The sequence below is a fragment of the Danio rerio genome, chromosome 14 (genome assembly GCF_052040795.2).
Source record: "Danio rerio strain M-AB ecotype USA chromosome 14, GRCz13ab, whole genome shotgun sequence".
NCBI classification, from domain to species: domain Eukaryota; kingdom Metazoa; phylum Chordata; class Actinopteri; order Cypriniformes; family Danionidae; genus Danio; species Danio rerio.
Window position 1 is genome coordinate 26,970,315 of NC_141034.1, and position 27,531 is coordinate 26,997,845.

The 27,531-nt window shown below is 34.2% G+C and overlaps 2 protein-coding genes across 4 annotated transcripts in view; both read left to right on the forward strand.

Moving 5' to 3' along the window:
- Positions 1 to 27,531, forward strand: part of atp7a (ATPase copper transporting alpha) — an 813,718-nt gene that overhangs the window by 451,293 nt on the left and 334,894 nt on the right. The window lies entirely within an intron of this gene.
- Positions 1 to 27,531, forward strand: part of LOC147833953 (uncharacterized) — a 151,178-nt gene that overhangs the window by 5,517 nt on the left and 118,130 nt on the right. Inside the window, exon 2 of one of the 2 annotated variants that reach the window (XM_087281484.1) lies at positions 12,193 to 12,427. In XM_087281484.1, coding sequence (XP_087137610.1) covers positions 12,392 to 12,427 — 36 coding nt within the window. In that variant the 5' untranslated portion in view covers positions 12,193 to 12,391. Of the gene's footprint in view, positions 1 to 12,192; positions 12,428 to 19,425; positions 19,593 to 27,531 lie in introns of both variants that reach the window. The other variant, XM_087281483.1, reaches the window with a different exon arrangement.

The following is a 27,531-nucleotide window of genomic DNA, read 5'->3' on the forward strand; positions in this document are numbered from 1 at the left end:
AGTTTTATGTTATCTTTTGAAACATATATAATGTAAAACTATTTGCAAAAATGATTTTTAATTAACAAAGAATAAGGGAAAAAAGTATATCACATTTAAAACTAAAATATGTGTGGCAATGTGATGTTGAGGACTAAAGTAAAGACTGCTGAAACATTCAATTTTGACTGAGCAGGAATAAATTATATTTTAGAATATATTATTATTTTAAATGTAAGTATTTTTAGTTTTTTAATAATATTTCTAATAATATATCTAATAAAGTTTCGTAATGTTGCTCTCTTCTTAAGGGAAATGAGTGAATGAATATAACTGTTTTTAAATACAAAGGTTTATCCGATGGTGAGAACTGATTGGTCCTTACTAGCAATCGTATCATCATCTACAAGGCACAGCTGATTGGTTCCTTGGAAATAATAAGCCGATGAGTTAGCTGCTGAACATTTAAATTCTTGGCCTTTGTTTGGTGTAGTGGTTTGTAGTGTGCACTTAGAAAGCTTTCACTTTATAAAGTGTCACCTGTACAGATTTTCTACTGCTAATTTCATGTATTTTATTTGCAGAAGAATGTCTTGTCCTGTATGTGTATTTGACAGCAACAACAATACTCAGCAGCAACTTATATTTTTGTCAAAAACAAACTCATTGTTACACATTTTTCCTTTACCATGTCAGTTTCTGATTTGGCATGAACAAACTTAAGAGTCTATTAGAAGATACCTTTTCATTATGACCACATTGAGTTCCCACCAAATTATTCAGTTATTCACCAAAGCATTCATTTTAAAGAGAGGAAAAAATCAGAGCCACATTAAATTGGCTAAAAAACTTTTTTGGCAGAAATTTATTTGGCTAGCCAGCTAAACTGGGCTCATAGTAGACCTCAGAATTGTGACATTAGCCAATGTCATTTTCTTTTTTTTCTGTCCTTGTCTCTCGGAATGTTTGTAAATAATGTGTAGTGCTTGTTTCCATCTATCACAAGAGAGATACTGTTGCTAATGAGACTGTCTGACATAACCATGATTGTGACAGTGCACAACCTTCATAATTATTATTATTATTACTATTAAATTTTGAAAATGCATATTGAAAGTTTATATTTAAAGATTTGCACGAGTATCAGAATAAAAAGCGTTTTGTTTAAAAATATACTCCTAAATTACTATTCATGGCTTTAATTAACTAATTAAGAAATTTTGTCATCCAAGCTATAGCAGTGCTAAGAATTTGTTTTCTGATGCAGTTGTTGCATTTGTTTACTTTATCGCCATAATCTTTAATGGACTATAATAACAATTGTTTTGAGACTGTTGTACAAACAATTATCATTTGATGATTTGTTGGTATTTTTTTTCTCTAGCCCTATGAATGACATTTTACTTAAAATTTCTTAATTTGTATTAGAAGAAATCATTAACCCCAATCATTAATGGAATCATTAAAGGTTCACGAAACCCTCGAGTACTTTTTTTACAATGTTAAAAGATTTGTGTTTATTGAGCATGAGTTAAGACAATGTTAGCACCTGTTAGCTTAAATATTGGAGAAAACTGGATAATTTTGAGCTTTTGTCAGCTAATTTCAGCTTGTTGGTTTAAAATAATTTTAGTGACGGGATCAAAATCAGCGACGTAGCGCAAAACTGCAAGTGCAAAGATGACACATTGGTTTTTCATTATTATTCATTGTGGAGTTTTCTTATATGAGAAGAGCCTGCTGCTTAATTGTTCATGACTTCACGTGCTTTCCTTAGGCAAGGCAGACCTGCCAGTGTGAAGCTGTGAGATCCTACGTTGATGGGTGAGACCACATCCACGGACCCACGGCATGCAGTATTTAGCTGTTCATGAAGGGTTGTGTTTGTTTCCATAATCCACGGGTTTTGTTGCATGTTTTTCCCTGCGATCCTGTCAGGGCCAGCAAAGCTGTTTGTGGGGAGCAAGCATTTTTGTCGGGTGAGCAGTACCAGGATTGGAGAATGGTGGACGTTGTCTTTTATCAGGAGTTCGTTCAGATTTAGAGACATCGCCTTGCTGCTGTGTTTGCCCAAATCCTCTAGATTACCAGCAGGGCTAATGGTTAAAATAGACAGGGAAAGAGACCTGCTACACTGAGTCAGCATTAAGACTTGGTGATTGAGGAAAAAGTCCTTATTTATAGTGTTTATATGAACATGATTATCTTCTATAATGATATAAATTGTGGTTGTTGTGTGTGTATATAAAATTACGAATAACAATTGTAGCAGGGCATTAAATTACTGTTTATTTTTTTGCATGTAAACTTTGTAAACTATAAAATCATGTGTCTTACCGTTTGTGTCTCATTTTGTGAGCTAACTGACAACACAACAGTTGTTCGCTCCCCTCCTTCTCCCCTGCTCTGATGGCGACGCCCACTCCTTTCCTTTGCTCGCGGAGCTTCATGCCCATTATCATGCACTTTTTGAAAAAAATTCTGAAGTAAACCTGAACCGAAAGGGGGGGTGAGTCATGACCCTTTAAAATAGCATAGCACTACCAATACTTAAGTGCCTAAATTACCATGTTATGAAAGAGCAACAGGGCCAAAAAATGTATGATGATTGCCTTAAAAATGCCAATGTGGTCGCTTTCTATCTGGTATCGGACATTTAGAGAATACATTTATTTCCTATTTACTTTTAACTGATGAAAAACCTTCGACATTATACATTAGTCGATCCATCATTTTGTTTTGTAAGACTTTAATGTATTGTTAGGAGCCAATGGTATTTTTTTGCTTTGTTGATTTTTGATTTTTGAGTTCCTCTGTCACTCTAGTTACACATTATTCATCACCTTGGAATGATAAGTTTCTATCTGTGTTCTAAAGGATTTTGAGATACTACACTTCAAAGTTTTTGCATTCCATAGCAAACAGTATGTGTGTAACATTATTATTATTTTTTTTAATAAAAATTCTTAAAATGTAAACAACTAATTCTAAGGTGACATATTGTTCATGATGTTTTGCAACACTGAAATGAAAAAGTAAAGAGCTTAGCATAATTGAACACCCCATTTTGAAGCTGAATATTTTTATCGATTTATCGATATAGGTAATGTATTTTGGTGCATTGGAATTAAACAGATTTCTTAAACAGATATATTTATTAAAATAACATTTTAGTCACTAAACATATTTTAAAATTTAAAGATAATACAATTAAATTCAAGCTAAATAATGCAAAAAAAAAAAAAAAACAATAACAACCTACAAAACTTCAACTATTTATTTATTTTTTTGCTTGTTTTTTTTTGTCTTATTTTTTAAAATTTGTATTTAGTATTTTTCTATTACCTTATATACTTTATTTTAGTATACATTTGGGTGTACTAGTTTTTGGGTGTACTATATTGTGGACCGTTATCGTAAGCTATTTTGTTAGATAAGCTCCAGATCTGGCTTCAGTACTGACTAATCTAATGTATATGCACAAATAAAATATTGTATATCTTCCTGTTAAAATATGAACTAAAAAGAGAGATTTGTGAGGGGTGAACTTGTAAATGCTGAGCAATGTATAGCAACTGGCACTGTATTTTTATTTGATGTTTTTTTGGTGCTAGGGCTTGCTAATGAAATCATTAGCCATCTATGTGTCACTTTTAATTTATGCATTTGTCCCAGCAGTGTTGAAATATGATTGTACTCTTTTATTTTAACAACAATAAGGAGCCATGAAACAGTTTGAGACCACAGTAATTAAATTTGTAATAAAAGTTTACTGCCAAGACCGTAATATGATTTGGAAGAATTTCAGCATGCAGGGCTATATTTGTGTACATATATTTACTCTTGTCTGACTCTAAAATCACACAGGCCTAATGCTTAATGCTCTGTACACATACAGCCGAGCCAGAAATTCAAAATATTACACTCATCCTAAAACATAAGTTAATATATACCAGTGTGCCTTTTACTTTACGTTCCTTTCCTAGTTATATGCAGGATTTATCCAATGTATCTTGCTTTTTAGACATTTGATATTAGCTGATTGACTGATAAATTAAAGCATTAAAAATCCAGCAAAAATTAATTCAAATATAAAAAAGGACCTAAATTGTGGTTTTATTACATTGAAGACTACATGGACACAACTAATGGTGAGCAGTAGGTGTAGTGACTGGCACTTACCATTATGATGCAATTCACTGTACTGTGCATGTACTGTAATGTGGGCAGGCATTAATGAAAGGTGAGAGGTGTTGCTGCCTCTACTATGACATCAATTTACCGGCAGTGTTTTGACAAATGGTGGGGTGAGATGTCTTTGTTAAAAGTGGAGCAGGTAGCATGTCAGCTTAAAACACATTTACGGTGGAATCATTAAAATAGCATATCACTACCGATGTTGGCCTATTAAACAGGAATATGTACTCTCTTAAGTGCCTCAATCGCTATGTTATGAAAGAGCAACAGGGTCATAAAAAATGTGCATGATGATTGCCTCAAAAGGGCCAGTGAGGTCACTCTCTCTCTCTCTGGCACCAGAAATTCACAGAATACATTTATTTTCAATTTATTTTTGACTGATGAAAACCCTTCGACATTATACATTAGTCTTCCATAAATGTTTTGACTTTTAACTACACTGTTGCTGCCGGAACAAATTGAGAAAATTGTATTCCGGGAGCAGGAGACTTGAATCAACCAGAATCCAAAAGCAGCTCTGGATAGATGGACTCATTTGCCATTGAGGCTTGGCGAAAGATAAGTGCTACTGGAGCCTTTGTTTTTTCCCCTCAGGGCTGTTTTTTCATCAAGGATTTTAGATGGGCTTATGTCTGTATCAGTCCCCTGCCATTCACGTGTAAAAACTCTCATCTGTGTTTTCGAAGTGTCTATTGATTTGATTGTACTGCGGGGCCTGGTCAGAGTTGACCTCAGCTGAATATATTTTCAACTGCCAGAGGCCCCATTCACAGACATCATTACAAAACCCCCCAAAAAATAATCACCCTCCATTTAGACGAGAGTTTTTTGGAAGCGAGCATTGCCATGAACAAGTGCTGTTGACCCTCAAGGCCAATGAGGGAATTGAGAAAATATGTAGATTGGAATAGATACGGCCCTTAGCCATCACTTTTTGCTTATGGCTTGGTCTATCAAAGGAACTTTTATATCAGATACACCCTGAATATGATTTGGTTTGGCTCCAAGCAATTAATCTGCACGAATATTAAGTATAGATGTGATCTATGCTCTATAGTTTGCTCTTAAGACTTGAAAGGATTTTAATTTGCATTCATATCTAAGCAGAAGCTGAGTGAGAACATGTGTTGGTAAATGCTAGATCACGTCCGGGCATCTCTACTGTCTAATTGGCCCCCTACGGTTTATTGCGGTGCTACTGCCAATGAACAAGAGGGCAACTGCTGTTTTGGTGGACTCTGGGATATGCGATGACTAAAATAATCATATATATGGACATAATGAGTGTAATTGCTTTATTTCTCACAGCAAACACTTTTCCACTAATATATCATCAAGCATTTACAGACTGACAAACTAGAGCCAGAAATAAGGGACGCTTACTGCAGTAATGGCTTGAGATCTGACAGGTCATAAGTGTACCAATTACTGCATCTATTAAAAAGGTCTTGTTAACCACAGTATACCATCTGTTGAACCAATTAGTGATATATGAAGCCATTTTATTTATTTATTTATTGACTAAAACTTTGTATTTGGTTATCAATTGTAATAACGTGACTTTTCAACACTGATTTAATTCAATGTATATGTATAAACATGCACATACACACCTATACCTTAAAAGACATCTTAATCTTTTTTTTTTCCCAGCATCATTCTATTAAATTACTTAAGTTTTAATACCATGTATTTGGTAACAATGTAGACTGTTGAAATCTTTTTTTTTTTTAAAGTCATTTTATTTTTTTCAAAATGTTACAGTATTCATAGTTTGCTATTTATAGTTAGTTAGGGCTGCATGGTATACAATATTTGACATCTGACTGCATTCAGAATGTAAATGTGCAGTCACATTTTTAATATACAATACAAAAAGCCATACCGTTTTTGAATGAAACAAAATATTTGAAATATTTGAAATATTTTTTAATGAGCTGGAAAGCTGTTAAATAGCTTATATATTAGCTAAAAAATTTCTAAATCATGTTTCGTGCCTAAAAAGTGCCCAAATGAGAATATGATGAGTTTGTTTTTGTTTTTTTTTGGCATGCTTACTGGTAAATAAAGCAAAATTCCTTGATCAAACAGTGACCTTGTTGTGTACACACAAACAAATAATCGCCAGCAGCAACTCAAGGCTATGTATGGTTAAAAGGGGTACATTTTCTCAAAATACAGTGGGGAAAAAAAGTGAATTTTGGAGTTGCAATGGCATGCTCACAAAAATTGCCAGTGAATGCAACTTTTTGTATCTTCTGAATCTTTGTTTAATTCATTATTATATGTTTTTTAAAATACCTTTAATATACTGTACCTAAAACATTACACCACAACCTTATACATTGCCCGCCATTCTGTGTGGACAGCAAAGTAAAAATTTCATTGTACATGGTTTCCTTGCTGTGCATATGAAAATACGCTTTGAACCTTAAAATACATTTACAATAATGATTTAAACAATTAAACCAACCACCACTTTAAAGCCTTCAGATAATTTGATCTCAGTGATTCACTCTTACAATGCATTCACAATGATAAAATGAACTGTTCATCTAAAAAAAAAAAATAATAATAATAAAAAAATACAGCAAGCCAAAAAACTTTATGACCAGTCAGAGTTTTGATCCAACTCCATCTTTAATGAACTCACCTGCCTGTAGTTCTGTAGTAACCCTTAGGCCTTTCTTAAAGATTTTGTGGTGTGTTTTTTTACTTGGAGCCAACTCTACTGGACTGTAGCTCTCCAAGGCCAAACTTGGCCATCTCAGTACTCAGGCTTGGTTTTTTATTCAACGAATGCAGCACCACTGGTTACTTTCTGGCAGATCATTGCTCCAGTGTGCATATGAAAACAGTGAAATGTACAGTGGAATGCGACAACTTTAGGCTGAGAAATCTTTCAGCCTGAGAGGTTGTAAAAACGTGTTTCTTAATGCAAATTTCACAAGCTCTATACCAGAAAACAGAAGACTCAAATATGAAGATACTGTAGTAAAATAGATTTCATAAATCAAACCGATTTATGGCAGATTCAGTGACAAGTGGTAGCAGGAACTGCCATGAAAAGATTTTACCTCCTGAAATTGTAATGGACATTATATGTTATAATAACATATAAGTGACTAAGTTATGCCATCCTGGTGCAAGGCCTGCCTGTAGTAAGGTCTGGGTAGATTTGTTAGCAAACACTTTCATTCTGCTTATTCCCTGATTGTCATAACTTATGCGTTTTCAAACTAAACGCATTAGTGTAAACGGGGCCTGAGACAGTTGAACAACTGGTTTCCTATCTGATCTTTTTCTCAGATTAGAAAGTTTATTGTTTTAGTGCCTGACAATTCTCATGGTCTTGCCTTGTGGGGTTCCATAACAGTTCTCAGGGTTTGATATTATTGAGAGACTTAGCCATCCTTACAATTTGTTATCAAATACTTTCATTCAGCTTATTCCCAGATTGTCACAATGAACCATCAATTACTCTGGCATATGCTTTATATGGCAGATGCCCTTCCGGCCGCAACCCAGCACTGAGGATACATTAACTCATAAACCCCCAGTGTTGGTAAAATACCCAAACACTCTCATTCACACACACTCAGAGTGTGTGACATCAAATGTTCATCAGTGCACAAGAGCAAAAAAGGCTTTCCCATCTGATTCAGCAGAGGGTCTACTGTGGCACACTTTCATAAAACCTTTAATAATAGGTATGACTAGAGGAATGTGCTAATGTGTAAATCATACTCCCAAGACCAATAAGTGTCTATGAAGCTGCTAAATCCACAACTAAATTGGACTTAAGAGAAGTAGTCACGTGGTCTGGTGATTCTTATTTTATTTTATCTAGCTTGGTTTGAGACTTGTGGAGCTGTGCATCGATGGATTTGCTCTTTAGTGTTTGGACTTTCAGCAGTGAAAATTAAACCACACTGAACTAAACTGAACTTCAACTCAACAAATTGAATTGAATTGGGCAGTTGAGTTGTGTTTACCTGGTGCATCAGTTTACCTGGTGAAGTGAGGCAATGAGCATTTATCTAAAGGATGCAAATTTCACACATCCACCCATTATTGACATGTATATTGCCTGGTAGATGTGGCCCCTTTCAATCAGAAATTGCATCCTGCCACTCTACACACATTGGTCAGGAATAGTTTAAAGACCATGTTTAAAGTTTCCTTGGCCCTAATGTTCCTCAGATCTCAACACAATTGGGCAACAGAGAGGTGTATCAATGCACAGTGGCTCCATCTTGTATCGTAAAGGTCATGAAGAATCTGGTGTTATGTATTTGTGCCAGATACTGCAGGATGCCTTTAGGAATCTTGTAGAGCAGACAATTCAGTTCATGGATCTCTCTCCTGATGAATCTGCTGTGTTAAATAAGGTTGAAAGATAAAATGTGGTGGGTCCTCAGAACCAGGATTGAAAACCATATTGAGGAGTCCATGGTTTTGTGGGATACTGCTGTTTTGACATGTCGAGGCAGGTGGATTTATTATTATTTTTTTTAAATTTATGTATATTCTACATTGGGACAATGTGGTGGTCCAGTAGGTATTGCTGTCGGTTCACAGCAAGAAGGTCGCTGATCTGAGCCTTGGCTGGGTCAGTTGGCATTTCTGTGTGGAGTTTGCATGTTCTCTCCAGTTTTCCCAGAGATGGGTTGCAGCTGCAAGGCATCCGCTGCTTAAAACATATGCTGGATAAGTTGGTGGTTCTTTCCACTGTGGAGACCCCAGATTAATAAAAGGACTAAGCTGAAAAGAAAATGAATGAATGAAGGAATAAATGAATATTCTACATCAAGACAAGGGAATGGAGGGCTCTCAGGATCCACTATCCTTTAGAGATTAGCTACAGCCCTGATCAAACATCCTTACAGCCCAGCTCGCACTGTGTGATTTTTTTTTTTTTTACACAACATAAACAATCTGTAGCGTTAATTTTACTCTTAACATGTCTTAATGATAAATCCAGAAAATCCTGTTTTGACATTTCTCCATGGTTGTTTGAAGTCATGCTGATTGCGTCATCAGATTTGGCACTCATACTTTGTTTCTTGTTTTGATGGTCATTAAAACTGAAGTAAAACCACAGGAAAGGGTCTGAAATCTTCTGACACATCCAGAACTTCATCAGAGAGAATGATCTGATTGCAACAGTCATTTAGAAGCTGTCGGTGAACATGTCAAACCAACAATCAAAGATTATAGCCTAAGATATGAGGAATCTTTTAGAATAACCCATATTTGTCTAGCATAACTAAATCATGGACAAAATTGCACTGTGCTGAAGGCACCTAATTAGGGTTTAATTTTGAGATCTGGGGTTGATATACAATATACAGCTAAAACTAATAATCTTAATTTTATAAAACTAGATGAAAAATAGATATACTAATAAAAAACTAATTTTTTTTTTACTGGTTCATGAAATAGAATTTCAATGTTTAAATACATTACAAAATAGAATATCTCAATAGTAGCTACAGAAAAACAATGTCTATTGTGCCATGTTTTGTCATTGTTAAAAGAACCTTTAAGTCATTTTGTCTACGCTTGAGTATAGATCACAGTAGTTGTAAGAACACTCAAGCCAACACATTGCACAGACTGTACTCTGCACACAATATGCCTGAAAGGGTTAGATGAAAATTGCAAGCTGTTCTTCTATGAAGCCATTCATGGAGAGTATGGCTTTCCAAATGGGTTTCAGTGAGAGTTAAGCTTAATTTCTCATTCTGCTTTCAATGTATTGCCATGGGCTCTCCATATTCTTTTCTTGTACAGGATTTCCATCATTTAATATGTTCAGATTAGATGAAACGCTATCTATGCAGGCTTTGACATTAATTTGATGTTCATTTAAAATGGAAGAATCTATACTTTTAGATCTACGTTTCTAATAGTTACATTAATTGATGAAATGGGGAGCTAGATAGTTTCAATTACATACAGTGGGCCTTAACAGACTGCAGCCCTAAATAAAACACTCTCTGTGTGTATATACAGTATGTGAATTAACCATATGATAATATATAAATCAGGTATTCATTTTTAAGATGATTGCCACACAATATTATGATTAATTATAGATGTGTTGAGGAATAACCACGAGTCAGAATTTCTCTAACAGTTTGACAGTTGAGAAGTGAAATGCCACATTCAATTAGTGCATTGAACCTCAGCCTGACCCTCCGGTCAGTGCCGCTTATTTGGCAGAACGAGCCAGGGACATACTGTGCTTAAAGGCTAAAAATGGAATCCTTGAGAGGCCATTCTTGTATGAACTGCCAATGCACTTCAAACTGCTATTGATTCTTATTACCACTAATAGTTTGGCTGTCACAGTTAGCCCTGAATCTTGTCAGCTGAATGGAGGAAGAGGCTAATAAGGGGTTGATAACCCTCACCTACATTCTTTCTCGGGGTACATGTCCTTGCAGACCGCTTGCTTTCTTTAGCGGGATTGACTTTGGAAAGACAGCCCTGACTGAGATACTTTTTATAATAATAAAGGCTATGGCAGATCTTTTTTGGCCACCATGAGCTTTCTGATTACCGTGAGCTGTGTTGTTCATAAAGATTCTAACGATGCAGTTTCTGACATGACTTATTCATAACCAAGACAATTTGAATACTAAACACCCTCAGTGACAAAAGCCCTCTCATCATCAATACACGTTTTATCACTGCACTGCAATATCTTGAAAAAAACAGTGTTTTGAAAAATCTGCTTCAAAGAGAAGCCCTACGGACTAGAACTTCAGAAAATGATTAGCAAGTATGACCATTTTCTGATTTTGGTGATTTGATGAAGTCTGCCAAAATATGTGATATGGGTTTTCATGAGTTCACACTTAGCTGATGATTAATAATAAAGTATGTTTGGCATGCTGTCCCGGAAGAGCGCCCTGAACTCAGAAGATGCTTGAGCCTGGGGCTCCTTCCCATTTCATTAGGAGAAAGGGAAGTCTGAGCTCAGGTAGGTCTCGCAAGCTCCCCTGAATTTGTTCGCTTGGCCTATTCCTTGATTATTAGGGTTTCCATGATGGACTGAACCGCCAACCAGTGGAAGAAAGATTACTGAAAAATCATACTCAAATAAAAGTACCATTACTTGCCCAAAAATGTAGTGCAAGTAAAAGTTTCTGTTGTAAATATTACTCAAAGTACAAGTAAAATGTAGCACTCAATTAGTACTCAAAAGTTGTATTGAGTATTATACTGTGAAAATCTAATGTGTTTACATGCAATATATATGCATGTATGTACGTGAAAATGTAACATTCTGCAGTGCATTTAGTGATTAGGGCAATTCAGTCATCATACATCTATCATCCAGTTTCATCACAGTCATACAGTCTCAGAGTTATTTTGGACATCTTCTTTAACACCTAATGCATCCAAATGGTTAGTTGCCTTTATATAGCACCCATGTCTTGAGGTAGTTTAATATAATGCAGGTTAGTTTCTGTGTACAATTTGGACAGGAATCACAGAACCTATTGTTTTACTTTAGCCAATCCCATAGACAAGAAAAAATTAAGTAGTGACTGTAGGTTGAAGTAAAGTAGTGGAATAAAAGTATTGATACAGCACTAAAAATGTATTCAAGGAAAATTAAAAGTACACATTTTTACAACTACTTGGTAAATTACAATTCCTGAGAAAAACTACTAAATTACGAAAATTTGAGTATTTGTAATTTGTTACTTTACACCACTGCCGCCACCTTAACCAGCATATGGCTAAGCGTTGAATACTCAGTACTAAGACACTTAAATACTGTGCCAATTTGGTTTATTCAATTCACTTTACTGCATGTCACTGAAAAAACAAAAATATTAAAAGATGATTCTTTGGATTTACATTTTTTTTAAGTTAAGTGCTTTTAAACAATTTATTTGGGCTGAATTTAAACAAACAAATTAGGTTGAATGTTACTAAATTAAATTTGTTTGTTTTAAATTAAACGCATATAATTTGTTTGCAACATTTTTTTAGTATGTGGAAGGAAACTGGAGTACTCGGAAAAAAACTCACGCGAGCAGAAGGAGAATATGTAAACTCCTTATAGAAACGCCAACTGGCCCAGCCAGGACTCGAACCAGCGACATTCTTGTTGTGAGGCCACATTGCTAACCACTGAGCCACCGTGCCACCTTGTTCTGGATTAATCTCAGAAAGAGGGGGATGAGTAGGGATGGATGGGGGATTCTTTGAGGTGAAAATGACTAAGGTAAGAATATGTGGTTATTTATGTGCATTTGGATTCATCTGATTGGTAAAGCTAATGTGGGACCAGCTGTGGTCAATCATAAGCATGTGCTGCTCTCAAAATTACCTTATAAATAAACTTCAATTAGCTGTTATAACTAATATTTTTGTTGTAAATGTATCAATTTTAATGCAAATATTGATTAATGAGGATTTGTCCATGTGTGCAAAATGTGAATGCATATGTCATGACCAAATTAGTATGCATGAATGAGACCACTGTCTCTTGGTATAATAACCATACCAACCATACCCAAGTGTGTGCATAATAACTGACTCTGGGCCATTGAATTGTTGGATAACTGTTAAATAATGTGCTTCACATTACCACCTCTGTAAATCACATTACTTTACACATGACTAATAAGTCTCCTCTGCAATTATTCCATACATAAGTCATGTAATCAAACTTGTTGTTGACAATATAAACTTGTTGGGCTGAAGTCTGCTGGCGATGAGTCTGTGTGCCTGTGGGAAATCAAATGCAGTTTGTCTTGTAGCAGCTGGAAGCAGTAATTGCAAATGAACTTCGGAAACTGTCCTGTTGAAATGAGAGGCTCCATTGTCAGCAAGGTCATGTCCTTCATATTTTCAATCACTAGTATCAAATATCATAAATGAGTGCAACTGAATCAAATTATGATGAGGAAGTTCCTTCATTTTAACCAGTATAACAGAATGTATTTTTTTTCTCTCTCTCCACTGACGCATTCAATTTTAATATACATCAGCACGAACTCTGCATTCATAATAAGCAGCTTTATTAAAAGTTATGTTTTCGTTCAATGCCACTCATACATCAACATCAGTATAATTGTACATAATGCTTCTTAATAAGGGATTGTTTATCTGTAGAATACATATTTGCGCATGCTAATTAGAAACTATAATATTATCTATACAGTGGCAAATTGCTAGGAAAAGATATACCATAGCTCAAATAACCCTCTGACCCCACACAAATTCTTCAGTGTGGCTTGAATTTATTCACATTATCTGTAATAGTGGTTGCTAAGAGATGGACAGAGAAAAAAGCTACTAAAGACTGCCTTCACAAGCTGTTCACTTGTGTGTCACAATAGTGAAAATATATCTCTAGCCAGATATATAATACACAACACAGACAGTAATGTCTCAGAATCTTAAACGGGCTGAAATTTTAAATTGTTCCTGTATTGTTCAGCATGTCTGAACATTTTATTTTTGTGCGTGCATTTGTATATGCAAGATAAAGATATAACACAGATAAAGCAATACTAGTTCATTTTTGACCTTATGGGGACAGTTTTTGGTCCACTTTAGGAAAAGGACTGAGAGAGAATGAAATCTTTTGTTGAAAATCTTTAAACTACAATTACAAAATGATGAATGTTGAGGGTTAGGTAGAGTTAGGGATATGGGGATAGAAAACAGAAGTTTGTACAGTTCAAAACTCATTGTCTATGGAAATTCTAATAACGATAGCTGTGTGTGTCTGCATGTGTGCATCCATGCTTGTTGTACTTTAGAATTGTGTACAGATATGTATATCAATGCATGTATATAAGTATTTATAATCTACCATGATTTATTCAAACTAAAGTCACTTTGCTGCTTGGTAACAGTACATGTCATTTGTTATGGCATAACAATTTTCTCTCTTTTTTTAAAGGCAGTATATGGTAACAGAATAAATTGACAATGCCTGTTGCAAATGTTTATCTCTCTGTCAGTCTTTAGCTCTTTCGAATAGGTGCCTGACATCTAAAAGTTTATTTTGTTGTTGTTTTATATAGCCCACTATTAAAGTTCGCACACTCTTCAAGCCAAGATTACACTGAGCCTCTCTAAACTGTGCAGTGGACTGAAGTGGTTTTACAATCCAAACAATAGAAGTGAAGCACACCAGACAAGTGTCCAAGGTGAAGACTTTTCAGTCTGCTCTGAATGTTACATTTTAGAGCTTTTGAAGTAGACTTTAGACACTTAAAATCAGCTTTACAATACAGGATTCAAATATGACTGAATATATAAAATCATATTGGGCACTTTTGAACCACTTCACATTTGCGTATGTGTGTGCCCGCATGTTTCCATTGCGGAATTAGAAATTTCAGTAGTTAGTTGTTAACACATGAACCATATCTTTTTAATTCATATATTTACAATAAGTTATCTTTAAAATGCTAAACAAATCATACAAATTTAAGAACTTGTTTCACATACAGTTCAAATTGAGTAGTATTTTATGTTTGTAGTTTGCATTTAGGAGATTGCACTTTCAATAGCCACTGGATATATAGCAGTTGCTGTTGCACTTATTTAGTTTTAAATGAACAGTCACTGAAGTATTTTTTTTTTCAGAATTATAATAAAAAAAATGTAAGGTCCCACTTTAAATTAAGTGTCCTTAACTACTGTGTACTTACATCAAAAAAAAAAAAAATACAATGTACTTACTGTGTTCATAATACATATATGAACACTTGTGGTGATTTTGAGTTGGGATAGAGGTTCGGTTATGGACAGGTTTGGTGGTATGGGTAGGTTTAAGGGTGGGTTTAGGTGTAAGGGATGGTCAACAGTGTATTTACAAATGTAATTACAAAAGTTAAATACAGATGTAATTACATACATGTATTTAATCAAGCATAAGTACACAGTAAATACATGTATTTATATAATTATTTATATAATAAGTACATTGTAACAAACTATTAAATCCTGTGTAAGTACATATTAGTTAAGGCCACTTAATCTAAAGTGGGACCAAATTTAATTTTGCAGATTGGTTTCATCATCACTGTTTAAAAGTAACAGGTATACAGGAATATGCATCCAACACTAGATTAGTTCACTCGAAAATGTTTTATTTTGTTATTAATTGAATTAAAGTTAATTTTATTTGACAGATTGTAGACAAGCTGTACAAAAATACAAGTATCCCATACATTTTGAAATAAAACTCTCGAGGATAAAAACACAATAAAGCCCTGGGCTTGTTTTCATTGCGATCCTCGCTGTTGAATAAAACAAAGTATGTCTTCAAAATACAGATGATGCATGAAACAAACAGTACATCCACATTTTAAAACAGGAACAAAATATTAATTAGGGATCGCCACAGCAGAATGAACCGTCAACTTATGCAGCATATGTTTTATGTAGAGGATGGCCTTCCAGCTGCAATCCTATTCACAATCAAGTAACATATAAAACAAAACATTCTCTTTCACCATGCAAACTAATTATCCTCATCAAACAACCATCTTGCAATAGTTTTTTTGAACTTCCTTAAGTCTTTTATTTATTACTCATAACATTTCAATTCTATGAGACCTTCATTCTTCTTCGGAAAACAAACTGAAATATTTTTGATGAATTCCAAGAGCTCTCTGAGCCTCCATAGACAGCAATAGTACAGATAAATGCAATGTCCGGAAAAGCAACCAAAACATTCCATGTGAACTCAGTGTTCAACTGTAATCATAAGAAGCTCTAAGAACACTTTTGTTTTGTGGAGAGAAACAAACAAAACAAAAACAGAACAAACAAACATTAAAAACTACTTTGTCTCAACTATGTCTTCTTTGTTAGATTAGGGTGCACATTTATTATAAGCAATATGATGCTTGCATGCCGCATTGCTGATTCTAAAGGTAATATGTCATACTGCACATATACAGTAAATGTGCCTGAGGCAGAAGAAAACATATGTATAAATATAAGTTTTTATTATTATATGTATATATTTGCCACTCAAAAGTGTTCTTGGAACTTCATTTGATTACAGTTGAACCACTAAAGTCACGTTGAATATTTTGACCATTTTTGAGAGGGTGCTTGCTGCAGAGTCAAATGGGTGGAGCTAGAGCTCCTCCTCCCTGTATGACATTGAGTTGATGTACTTTATTGTCCTTTTTCAGAAAATGTGTCTTGGACTCAAACAGCACAGTTGAAAACAAACCATGATTTGAATCATTTTTATTATTTGTGACAGCAACCCATGCCTGTGGATGATGAGAGAGCTAAATTTTATAATAATCTGTAAAAGTGCAAATTATGTATTTTCCACCAAGAAGGTCTATACAGATTAAGAGGGCAGACACTCATAAGATCAGGGCCTGTTTAATATTTGTGAAGACTGGGGGTTTTATGATGTGGTCATGTTGATTGGTCAGTTTGTATGTCTCAGTATTTGGGCTTTGGTCACATGGTTACAAAAGAAACAAAACATGCGGTAAACTTTGCTCTGCCTTTTCCTGCGCTGGATTATATCTTCTCTGGCTCTATCAGGCTTTCTATGGGGCCTATCTCTGCTCACCCTCTCTTTTCCCTTCCCTTGTCTCTCTTTGTTTCTCTCAAGTAACTTTATTTTACATTTAAGCTGGGTACAATTAATACCATATGTTTCATCCAACTTTGATTAAGTGAGCAAAGTGGGCCATACATGCTTAGGCTTGAGACTGAGCCACGATGTCAAACAGTGTGGAACATCAGTGCCAGTCAGAGCATCCATGAGGCTCGTCTGGCTGACATTCAGCAATCATCTGCCAGTTCATACTTTGTGACTAATTAGCATGATTTATAAAACAACCACTACTCAATCTGGCTATTTTTGAGCATGAATAAGTAAGCTGAGGATAAATAAAGAAGTTTAGTAGTATCTGCTTTTACTTTCACAATTACATTTCAACAAATGGTGGAACAAAAAGGTCACCAGGACCCTGTGAGAATATTTGCGGGTGAGCTTTTCCTGGGTAACTCAAGTGATGAAGCCAAAGTTCAAATCGTTTGAGGCGATGATAAATTATTTTTTAAAACTCCAATATCCTGCAGGAGTCCTACTGTGGTCCCCTCATCTATTTCAGCCATGCTGATAAGGACATTTCCTGAACGTGACACCGATTCAGGCACCAGACAGGCACCAATCCTGTCTTCCATTCCCATAATTTTCTTTCCATTTCCAATATACTTTCTCACACAAAAATCTATTCTAGTCTTACATACACATTTAGTTTTGGGTCATCCATGCATTTTCTTCTTACATGCAATTATTATTAATAACACAACATTTGCGTTTGAAATACAAAAAAAATTCCTGTACATACATTTGTCAGTTTATTTATTTTATTGTATTTACATTTTTTTTATTATCTGTGTTGAAATATATTAATATGAGAGAAAAAACAAAAATGCATACATTAAACTAGTTTAATGTAAGAGCAAAAATATATGTGTATGTTAGCAGTGTGTATGTGTTTAAGAGTGGAATGCAAGTTTATGAGAGTGAAAATCTGTGTATGTGAAAGAAATATGTGAGCAATAATGGGCGATCAAGAAAGGAAAATGTGAGTGTGTAAGAGTGCTAGAATGAGTTATGGGCTGTACATTATCTCATATGTGCTCTTGCGAAATGTACATTAATTTTATATTATTGCAGGTAAAAGTTTTATGATTAATAGTACTGGAGCTGCACACACAGTGAAAGATTGAATGATTATATATGATAAAAATAAAGTGTATATAAAAATTAGGGCAATTATAGAATTTGGAAAAGCTTTAAGTATGATATTAAAAAGGGGTGTCAAATATATATTAAGACTAGTGTTGCAAAATATATAATGGCCTCTTAATTATGTTTTATTTTTGAAAGTAAAACTTTGCTAAGATAAATAACAGATTAATGATGCAAATAATGCAAACCTGTTTATCAGAAGAAAAAGCATTTTGTTAACAAAATAAACTATTGTGAGGTTTAAGTTAAATTAAAATTAACCTAAAATTATAGAAAAAAGGGCAGCAGAAAATTAAATGTTTAGTATATTCAACCAACATACAGTATATAAAAAGACACATTTATGGCTCGTTTCCGATGAGTGGTACAGAACGGTAGGGGTTGGTACAGGTCACCTTTAACATCTGTGATTATATAAAATAAATTAATAAATGCAACATATATGAACATATGCAGACCCTTACAGTCTTTGATATGATACTAATTGCAGAAAAACTCCACACAGCATACATTTAGTCCTTATTTTGCTTCAAAAAGTACATTCAGCATAGCCCACAGTCAGTGCAAACCTCTCATCGTATCTGTAATCTTCACCAGCACATGTTAGAAAGTGCACATTTACTTGTAAGATAGTAAATCCATCATTCCCAGTTTATAATAGTCCAAAAGGTGATGATAATATATAAACATGGCAGTTTGTTCATGTTTGCTGAAAAACATCATTTGCTCTTTTTTTTTTTTTTTTTGGCTTCTCTGTTTTTTGTGCGACAGTCTCGAGTTTGTTCGTTTCTGACAGGAATGGATGTCAGGAGCACTTCAATAATCAAGCGCACGTTATTATGGTCAACTCAAGAAGTTTGTTATTTCAAATATAGAAACACGAGCAGAAAAAAGATTGTGCAAGCTAGAAAGTAAAACCGCTCGCACTTTCGACGCCCTCATAAAAAAACTAGGGGCACAGGGTAGAATCTGCTTTTCTTGGCTTTGTGGCTGTTCATCAAGATGACGACAAGGTTTGTTTGAGCTCGGGTTGACCATGGCTTGTTATTATTTGTACTGTATATATTATTACAGTGTAATGTTTCAGCTGTTAATTTAAAAATGCAGCTTCCTTTATTTTCATTCTGGCTTGTTGCATGAGTGAGTGACGTATCTCTTTAAACCAATAGCGTTAAGTTGCGCGTCTAGCTCCACCCTTTGGTACCCCTTTGCCGTGCTAGGTACCCTTTGCAAATATCAACACTGTTCCTGTTTAATAATAAACTTTAAAAAACACTCAGAGAAGAGTGAGTGAGTGTACATCTGAAAATGAACAAAAATTTGACCAGAAAAATATGTAAACTTTGTTACGTGACGATTATTCTCCCTTTAGAAATCCTGCTGGACATGTTGTGAGTAGTTTTGATGTGAACTGATATTACAAACCCTTCACATCCATTCATCCATCCTTCCATCTATCTCAGTTTCTGATAGGGTGTACTTTACTGGACTGTGTACATGATGTGAGCAGACTACAAAACAGCAGTGCTGACACAGAGCCTGAGCAGAGAAGATATTCATCCTGAGAGGAAGATCTTTCCAACAGCACTCTGCCACTGATGACCATCTCCTCCTGGGCCTCAGACACAACGTAAAAAACTTTTTTTTAATAAATATTTTAATAAAATATTATTCCTTTAGTCTAATGCTTTACTTTTACTACTGTAAGTATAGCAATAAGGAAAACTTATAAAGTATTTAAAGCTTTCATTATGGGTGACATAAAACTGAAAATAGACATTTCAGTAATGCAATCAAATAAATAACATTTCAAAATATACTGTTAAACATATTAATAATTGTGTATTATAGAAATTAGAAAGGGACTAATTTTGGCTTAGTCCCTTTATTAATCCGGAGTCACCACAGCAAAATAAACCGTCAACTTATCCAGCATGTTTTAACGCAGCAGATGCCACAACCCATCTCTGGGAAACATTCACAGACACTCATTCACACTCATACACTATCGACAATTTTAGCCAACCCAATTTACCTGTACCGCATGTCTTTGGACTGTGGGGGAAACCGGAGCACCCAGAGGAAACCCACGCAAGGAGAACATGCAAACACAGAAATGCCAACTGACCCATCCGAGGCTCGAACCAGTGACCTTCTTGCTGTGAGGGGACAGCACTACCGACTGCACCACTGCGTCACCTATTATTATAATATATCATTATTATTATTATAAGTTGTTTGTGGCTAGTGCTTGTGGCAAAATATGTCACATCTTGTGCTTGTGTACATATATCACAATATATTTTTTATTTCATACTCTATTTATTATAATTTCATTGTAAATCAAAAATATATATTTGAAAAATAATAATGCTATTGTTAAAATGTTAATATGTAATAGTGTAAGTTATCTGTATAATACGCAGTAATGCTCAGTTTTTAATGATATTAAAAGCCAACTGATTTAATTACAAAGATACCAGTGATAAAGCAAGCATTTCAGAAATATATACAGGAGCAGAGACCTTAATCACTCCCAGCGCAGCATGTCATGTTCAGATTCCTGAAAATGTACCCACTCATGCATTTTGGATTGAGAATCAGTTCAGTGTTAACCCAACCATGACAACCCCCTTAAAACCCAAAGCTTAAGGATATATCTGGGGCAGTCGGTCTATCCTCATGAATAAATAGGAGACTTTTATTGGAATCTGTGGGAATGTGGCTGAGAATAATGTAATGGATTCCTAAAGCTTAAGATTAATTTCCTTTGCCTCGTTCCTATCGAACTCTCTAGTAATTTACTGCTTTTCAACCTGATAGATGGATTCCTGATACATAGTGAGCATGTTTTGTTTGTATCAAGCATCTAGACAGGAAATTAAATGGCTCATACAATGCTCAGATTGTTTGGTTACAAGTGCCGAAGGACTTCCAAACAAACATCACAGCAGGGAGGAAACAGAAGCCAAAGCCTGGCCTGCTCGACAGGCTGAAATCCCTATTCTTCAGTGATCTGCCTGACAGTAAGCCAGATCTTCAGCACTCGTTCTGATGCTTCTTCTGGGAAGAGAAACCCTTGGATCATGGTGATAAGACAGGGGCACAGACAATCCAAGTAGACATTTCTTATTTATTTGTCAGCTGGCAGTTTAATTTTAGCCAATAGAACAATGGCATAAACATAACAAATGTGTTTGTTACAAAAAAAAAATACAAATAAATCCAGTTTATTGTTTTTTGAGTGTGTTAACTTACAATCCTAAACTGATCATGAAATAAGCAAATGTGTGTGGTCATGTAAACATTGTTTATAAAAAGCTGAAACAAACCAATTGACAACAAACTAAATTTCTTTTCCCACAACCCAGATTTTGCCCTGCATGTAAATGCTTCAACTTTTATTCTGGGAAAAAAAAAAGAATGAAAAGAAAGCAAACACATGGCATATTTAACTGCATGCAGACAGAGGGAGTATCTCCAGGTATATTTTTCTGGAGTATTTCAAGGTTATACAGCATATTAGTTTTAAACTTGCTACATGTACACTTCGTCATTTAGATTAAAAACATTCTGATTGGGATTATTCCAAGCAGGCACAGGATGTCAACATGGTGTCAGATTGACGTTTTACACCATCGACAAGGCGACGTTGCGTTTTCTTTTGAAATGAAAATCGGGTTGATGTCAGAACTCAATGTAAAATCAACCAAATATCAACGTCTAATGATGTTGCAGCTTGCTGTTGTGTGGACATTACCACTATGATGTCTATCAAACATTAAATTTTGGTTGCCATATTTGACGAATAAATGTCAGTATCTGACATCAATATGATGTTGGTTTAAGATGTTGGCTCAAAGTGGATTTTGGTTGCTTTCCAACACAACCTAAAATCAACCAAATGTTAATGTCACTTGATGTCATTATTGGACATCATTACATTATCTTTATAATAATGTTGTCCTTAGACACTGGCTAGACATTAAATTTTGCTTACCTGACATCATAACCTAAATTCACCCTATCATATTATCATCTTATGACCTTGTGTGCCTGCTGGGGTTGGTGAGTTAACATGAAACATTGTTTTCCATTCATTTTCCATTTCTTTTAGTCGAAATTATTCTAAATCAACATAAACAATGCTTCAATATCTGGCTTATCTTTCACTATGCACTTCAAAATCATCCTGATATACATCGAAACCATCTTTAAAAACAAAACAAACAAAAAAATAAAACACATCTGGACATAAGTAACCTACAAAAGATGACTGCTGTTGATGAATTGTAAAGCTTAATATGTGCTTTTGAAAGGAAATTACACCACATGTATAAATATGTTAAAAATAACCATTTTAATATGTTTACATGGCAGAAATTTATAAAAAGGCTTATGCAACCCCTCTCAAACTATAGTGCAGTTTCATTTGTTTAAGTATGTTTTTTTATTCCAATTGAGGTGTTTATATGGAGCCATTCTATTCAAATTGGAAATTTAAACCAATTAAAATGTTCCATATAAACTTATCTTCAATTGTGTACTTTACAGCTCCATATGAAGTCTTCATTACACTAGTCTGCACACTAACGGACAATGATTAAGTTTATGTGAGATACCATGCATTGGGAATTGGTACTATAGAAAAAGGTTACAATTGACAGGTGTGTGGTCTGGTTGAACAGTCATTATGCGTTTGTCTGTCATTTTCCAAGGTTTTAGAATTGTTAAGATTTGAAAAGTCTAGTGTGCTATAGTGTGCTATCTTGTGCAAGTTTCCAACTGACTAATTGAATATGAAGTAGAATACATGGATGCTTAGATTTTGATCCCTTCATTTAGAAATAACCCTTTTTTCTTGTAAACCCAAGCCTCCTTGTAACACATTTTGTATAAGGGGTATCCAAGGAATGTGGTGTCTACCAAAAAGGTGCATAGCAGGTAATAGTGAATCTATAGCAGTGTCATGGTTTGCTTTTTATCATATCAATTGTTGTTTATCTCCCCGGAAAGTACAAACATTGAGCCTTCAAGGCAACATCAAAACACTGAGAAGTGTCAATCTCAAATGTGTCAATCATTTTGAAACTTGACCAATAGTGAGTTTGGGCCGTGGCTACTGTAGCAGCAAGCTGAGCCAGTTGGTATTTATCGTTGTGTAAAAGCAATTAAGGGTTGGTGCTAGAAGGGATATAGCTGCAGACGGAAATTAACAAGAAATATATATATATATATTTTTATATATATCGTCACCTTAGAATCATAAGGTTCTATCTGACGTTTTTGTCAAAATTAAGTTATTGACATTCCTCTTAAATGACAACTTATTTACATTATGGGATAATTTTCATAAGTTGTTTACATTTAAGATTTTATCAAAAAAAAAAAAAAAAAGCCAATGTTACACACATACTGTTAACTATATGGAATGCAAAAACTTTGAAGCTCATTATCTCAAAATCATTCAGAACGCAGATAGTATAATTATAGTATAATTCCAAGGTAACAAAATGTTTATTATATTTGACCAAAGTATGAAGACAAAGACAACAAGGTAAAATGGATAAGCATTGATGGTGCTTTTACAGGATGCGGGGATTTGATGGAATGTTTTTCAAACAAAATGCCAAATACTGTATATGGAATTCCTGCTCAACAGGTATGTTAAACTCAAGGTTTTATGCAATGCCTAACCCTAACATCAAGCTTTATATAAAATTGTAAATCTGGAATGTTATGAATGTATCCCTCTACTATACAAAAAGGGTATGGTGAGTGTGAGAAACAGACTGAAAATATGCCTTTTGCAATTCTGCAAAATACTTTACACTTAACTCAATTGAACTTGAATGTTTGTGCTACAACCATCACCACAGGATGAGCAAGCTATTTTGCTGCAGTCGACCACTTAATGTCCACCAGCGATGCAGTGGTTTGAAATCAGCAGTTGAGTGGATCAGGTCAGCAGTTGCTCAGTGCCATGTCTGAGGTGTTGGGGAAGAACGTGGTAAAAATGTATTGCTTAATTTACTGTCTTGGTTATGTAAATTGTTAACAAAATTGTTAATTTCTTCCTTCAAACCCAAAAGTGAAATTGTTGGGTAGGATTTATCTATATATAAAATTCACATTTGTTATATAACATTCTCAAAAATCAACTCTTTAAATATGCTTTTAATTACTGTAACAAAAACAACAGTATACCTTTTCATTACATATTTGTATGTATGTGTATATATAGTACACTACATTGAAAAATATTTTGGAACACCCTTGCAAATCATTGACTTATAGACGTTTTAATGACTTCTATGGCCACAAGTGTATAAAATCAAGCATTAGGAATGCAGATTACTTCTACAGACATTTCAATCATTGTACCATAATAGGTTGCCACCAAATTTCTTCACTGCTAAATATTTCATCTGTTAGTGGTTTCCTAACAAAGTGGATGCAATTTGGTACAACACAGCCACGAGGGCTGTGAAATAACAATAAAAACAATCCTTAGATGCATTCATTAATTACTTAAAAATTCCAAAATTTATCTAAAAAGCTTTCTCCTTAGAGGATATAGTGATAAAAGAACAAACCATTTTTTTAATAATTCAAGGCTCCCAAAACTGTTCTTAAAAATTTAAATTATTGAAATATTCATAAAAATGTAGAGTTTTAAATGACTTGAGGTTAATAAATGATGATAATTTTTGGGGTGAATTAATCTTTTAACCTTTTTAAATGTATATATATATATTTTTTTTTTCTATGACAAATACATTTCTATGTAAGAGTCATACAAAAGCAGGAGAGTCAAAATTTAACTTGGTGGACTGATTAAAAATAATAATAAAAAATTTGTCATGTACTGTTAAAGTCCTCAACTGAACTCCTGAGTTTTTAAACAAAGGGTAAAATATAATAAAGAGTCACTTTTTATTTTAATATTTCTTACTCTTTATTAAAACCAAAAACTCTAGAGCATGACATTGTGGTGTTCATATTCACTGGGTGTAAAAAAAATCATTTTTACAAGCTCAGAGTCAAGATTAACTGCACCCCAAGGAAAGAAAATCCCAATATCTTAAGATACAAGTTATAAATATTAATTTATTGACACAAGCATTAAATATTGTTCAATAAGATAAAAGCTACAGCTCTGGTACTATTTACATTTTGAACATTAAATCTGAACAAGTCTGACATACCTGTAATGAAACTGTCACCTTGGATGCATACATTTTCAGTATACATGATGTTATTAAAGCTAGTTTTGATTTCAGCTGACTTGATATTATTTATTTTAAAACTGACCAAAAAATTGCTTCCTGGCAGCTAATAGTTTTTAAAGTCAGGTTATTAAAAGTCCACTTTATATATTAAATAAACTATGCTTTTATTTTTATAGCTAGTTTTCCTAAAATAATGCTCACTACAGATATAATGTTGTATATTGCATTATAAAAAACAAACATGTCTGACTTTCAGTGTTTAATGTTTAACAACCTTTTTTCACAAAAAAGTCAAAACCACAACATTGTGAAATGTTACACTTTAAAATAAGACTTTTTGATAAAAATTCGAGTGCATGTTTAACAGAAATTTTAACTTTAACTTTAAATTTTAACTACACCTGCTAGCCGTGGATAACTATATGTAGGCCTATTAACTATACATTGAAATGTGCTAGCATCATGATAACGTTAAATTATGCTGAAATATTCAAGCAAAATGATAAATGTACATTATAGAAACGTTGTTCACTTCAAAATAAAATTCCTCACCCTCAATTTGGATCTATACCTTTATAAGTTCCATACAATACCTCTATAAGCCTCAAGGTATTTTAAAGCATGTTAGAAAGGTGTAACCATTGACTGCCATAGTAGGGAAAACACATGCCATTGAAGTCGATGATTACAGGTTTTCAACATTTTTCAAAAAAAAAGCTAAAACGAGTTTGTGACAAGTGAAGGGGGAGTAAATTATGACAGAATTTTCTGTTTTGTAAGAACTGTCCCTTTAAATCATGTTACCAGTGTTACATGTGCTAAAAACATGCTAGTGATGTTAATTTATGTTAGCAGCATGAAAGTATATGTTAGAATTGTACATATTTATTCTAGAAACATGGTAATTAATTTAACAACATGCTCATTTAAATAAGAAACCTCCTAAGAAGGTGTAAAATCATGCTACAGTGAAAACAATCCAGCAAAATGCTAACAGTAATAAATCATGCTTGAGACATGCTAATTCATGTCAACTGTGTTTTCATTTATTCCTAACTTTCTTTAAATATAGTTTGCTGTTTTAATGGCTCAGCTGAATTTGCAGCGCATTTCTTCAGTCTTAAGTGTGACATGACCCTACTGATATGGTGATTTAATATTTTTGACTGGTAGTGTATATGATTAGGACAGCATATTTTGTTTCAAAATGTACTTTCACTTACTCTATGTATGAGAGTTATGTAAAAATAAATAAATAAATAAAATACTGAAGTCTGCAAATTTTTGAGTTGCCCCACAGCTGGTATGGGGAACAAAATAATTTTTGCAGGCCATTTAAATTCTAGAAGCTGTTTTCAATCTTTTTCCTCCTCAGGCTTCTCTTTGCCTGGCTTGCTCACAGGTTATTGGGTAACCGTAATATTTGCATAATGTCTATACTCAGATGTTTAAGCACATGTTGCAAAAAATGACCACAGGCTCTCACGGCAGACTTAATTATTCTGTTGGATTGTTAGTGGTGCCTTTAATGCACAGCATAGCTTTTGGCTTACTCATGCGTATTTTCTTTAAATACTTACAGAAGAAACTTTATCATGTATCTTGTCCTAAAATAAATTCTAATTTTCATTCAGTCTTGTACATTTGAACTAAATGAATATTGATCGGCCCATACTTATGCTTCTGAACAATAAACAAATGTGACAGTTTTTCATAATGATCATGCAAATAATAAGCAATTTGAATGAATGCACTGGGAAAATTCATTATTTAATAAAAAAAAAAAAAAGTTTTGTTAAACTTTAAACTTATTTACTGAAAGTGTTTAAATTAGCCAAGACTACAGCGGACGAGAGCCTAACATACAGCAATTTAAGAGAAAACATGCAATTACAAAAACGCCAGTAAATTGAGAAAAGATTTTCATCAGGTTGGCACATTTTTAAAAAGTACGCTGCATTTTCACACAATTCATTCATTTTACAAAAAGAATGTGCTGCATTTTGTTTCACAACACAATGGAAATATTTCAAGGAGACCCTGAAATGTGATGGACCTGGCTGTTTAGGTTTTGTTTATTAAGGCTAATAAAGACATGGTGTAATGAAGTTAGATGGCCATTAGAAAAAGGAGGCGGAAAACTGATGAACTATTAAATGATTTAATAATGAAAAAATTAAACAAACTGAAACCAAAAGCATAACATAAAATGCCCAGGCCTAGTCCTCTCTTGTCTAGCACTGGCGTCTCTCCTCCTTTTAGCTTCCAGGCCTTCACGTGAGACTTGAGGCAGCTAGGTGATGTGTCCAGGTGTCTCTGATTATCTCACTCGTGCCA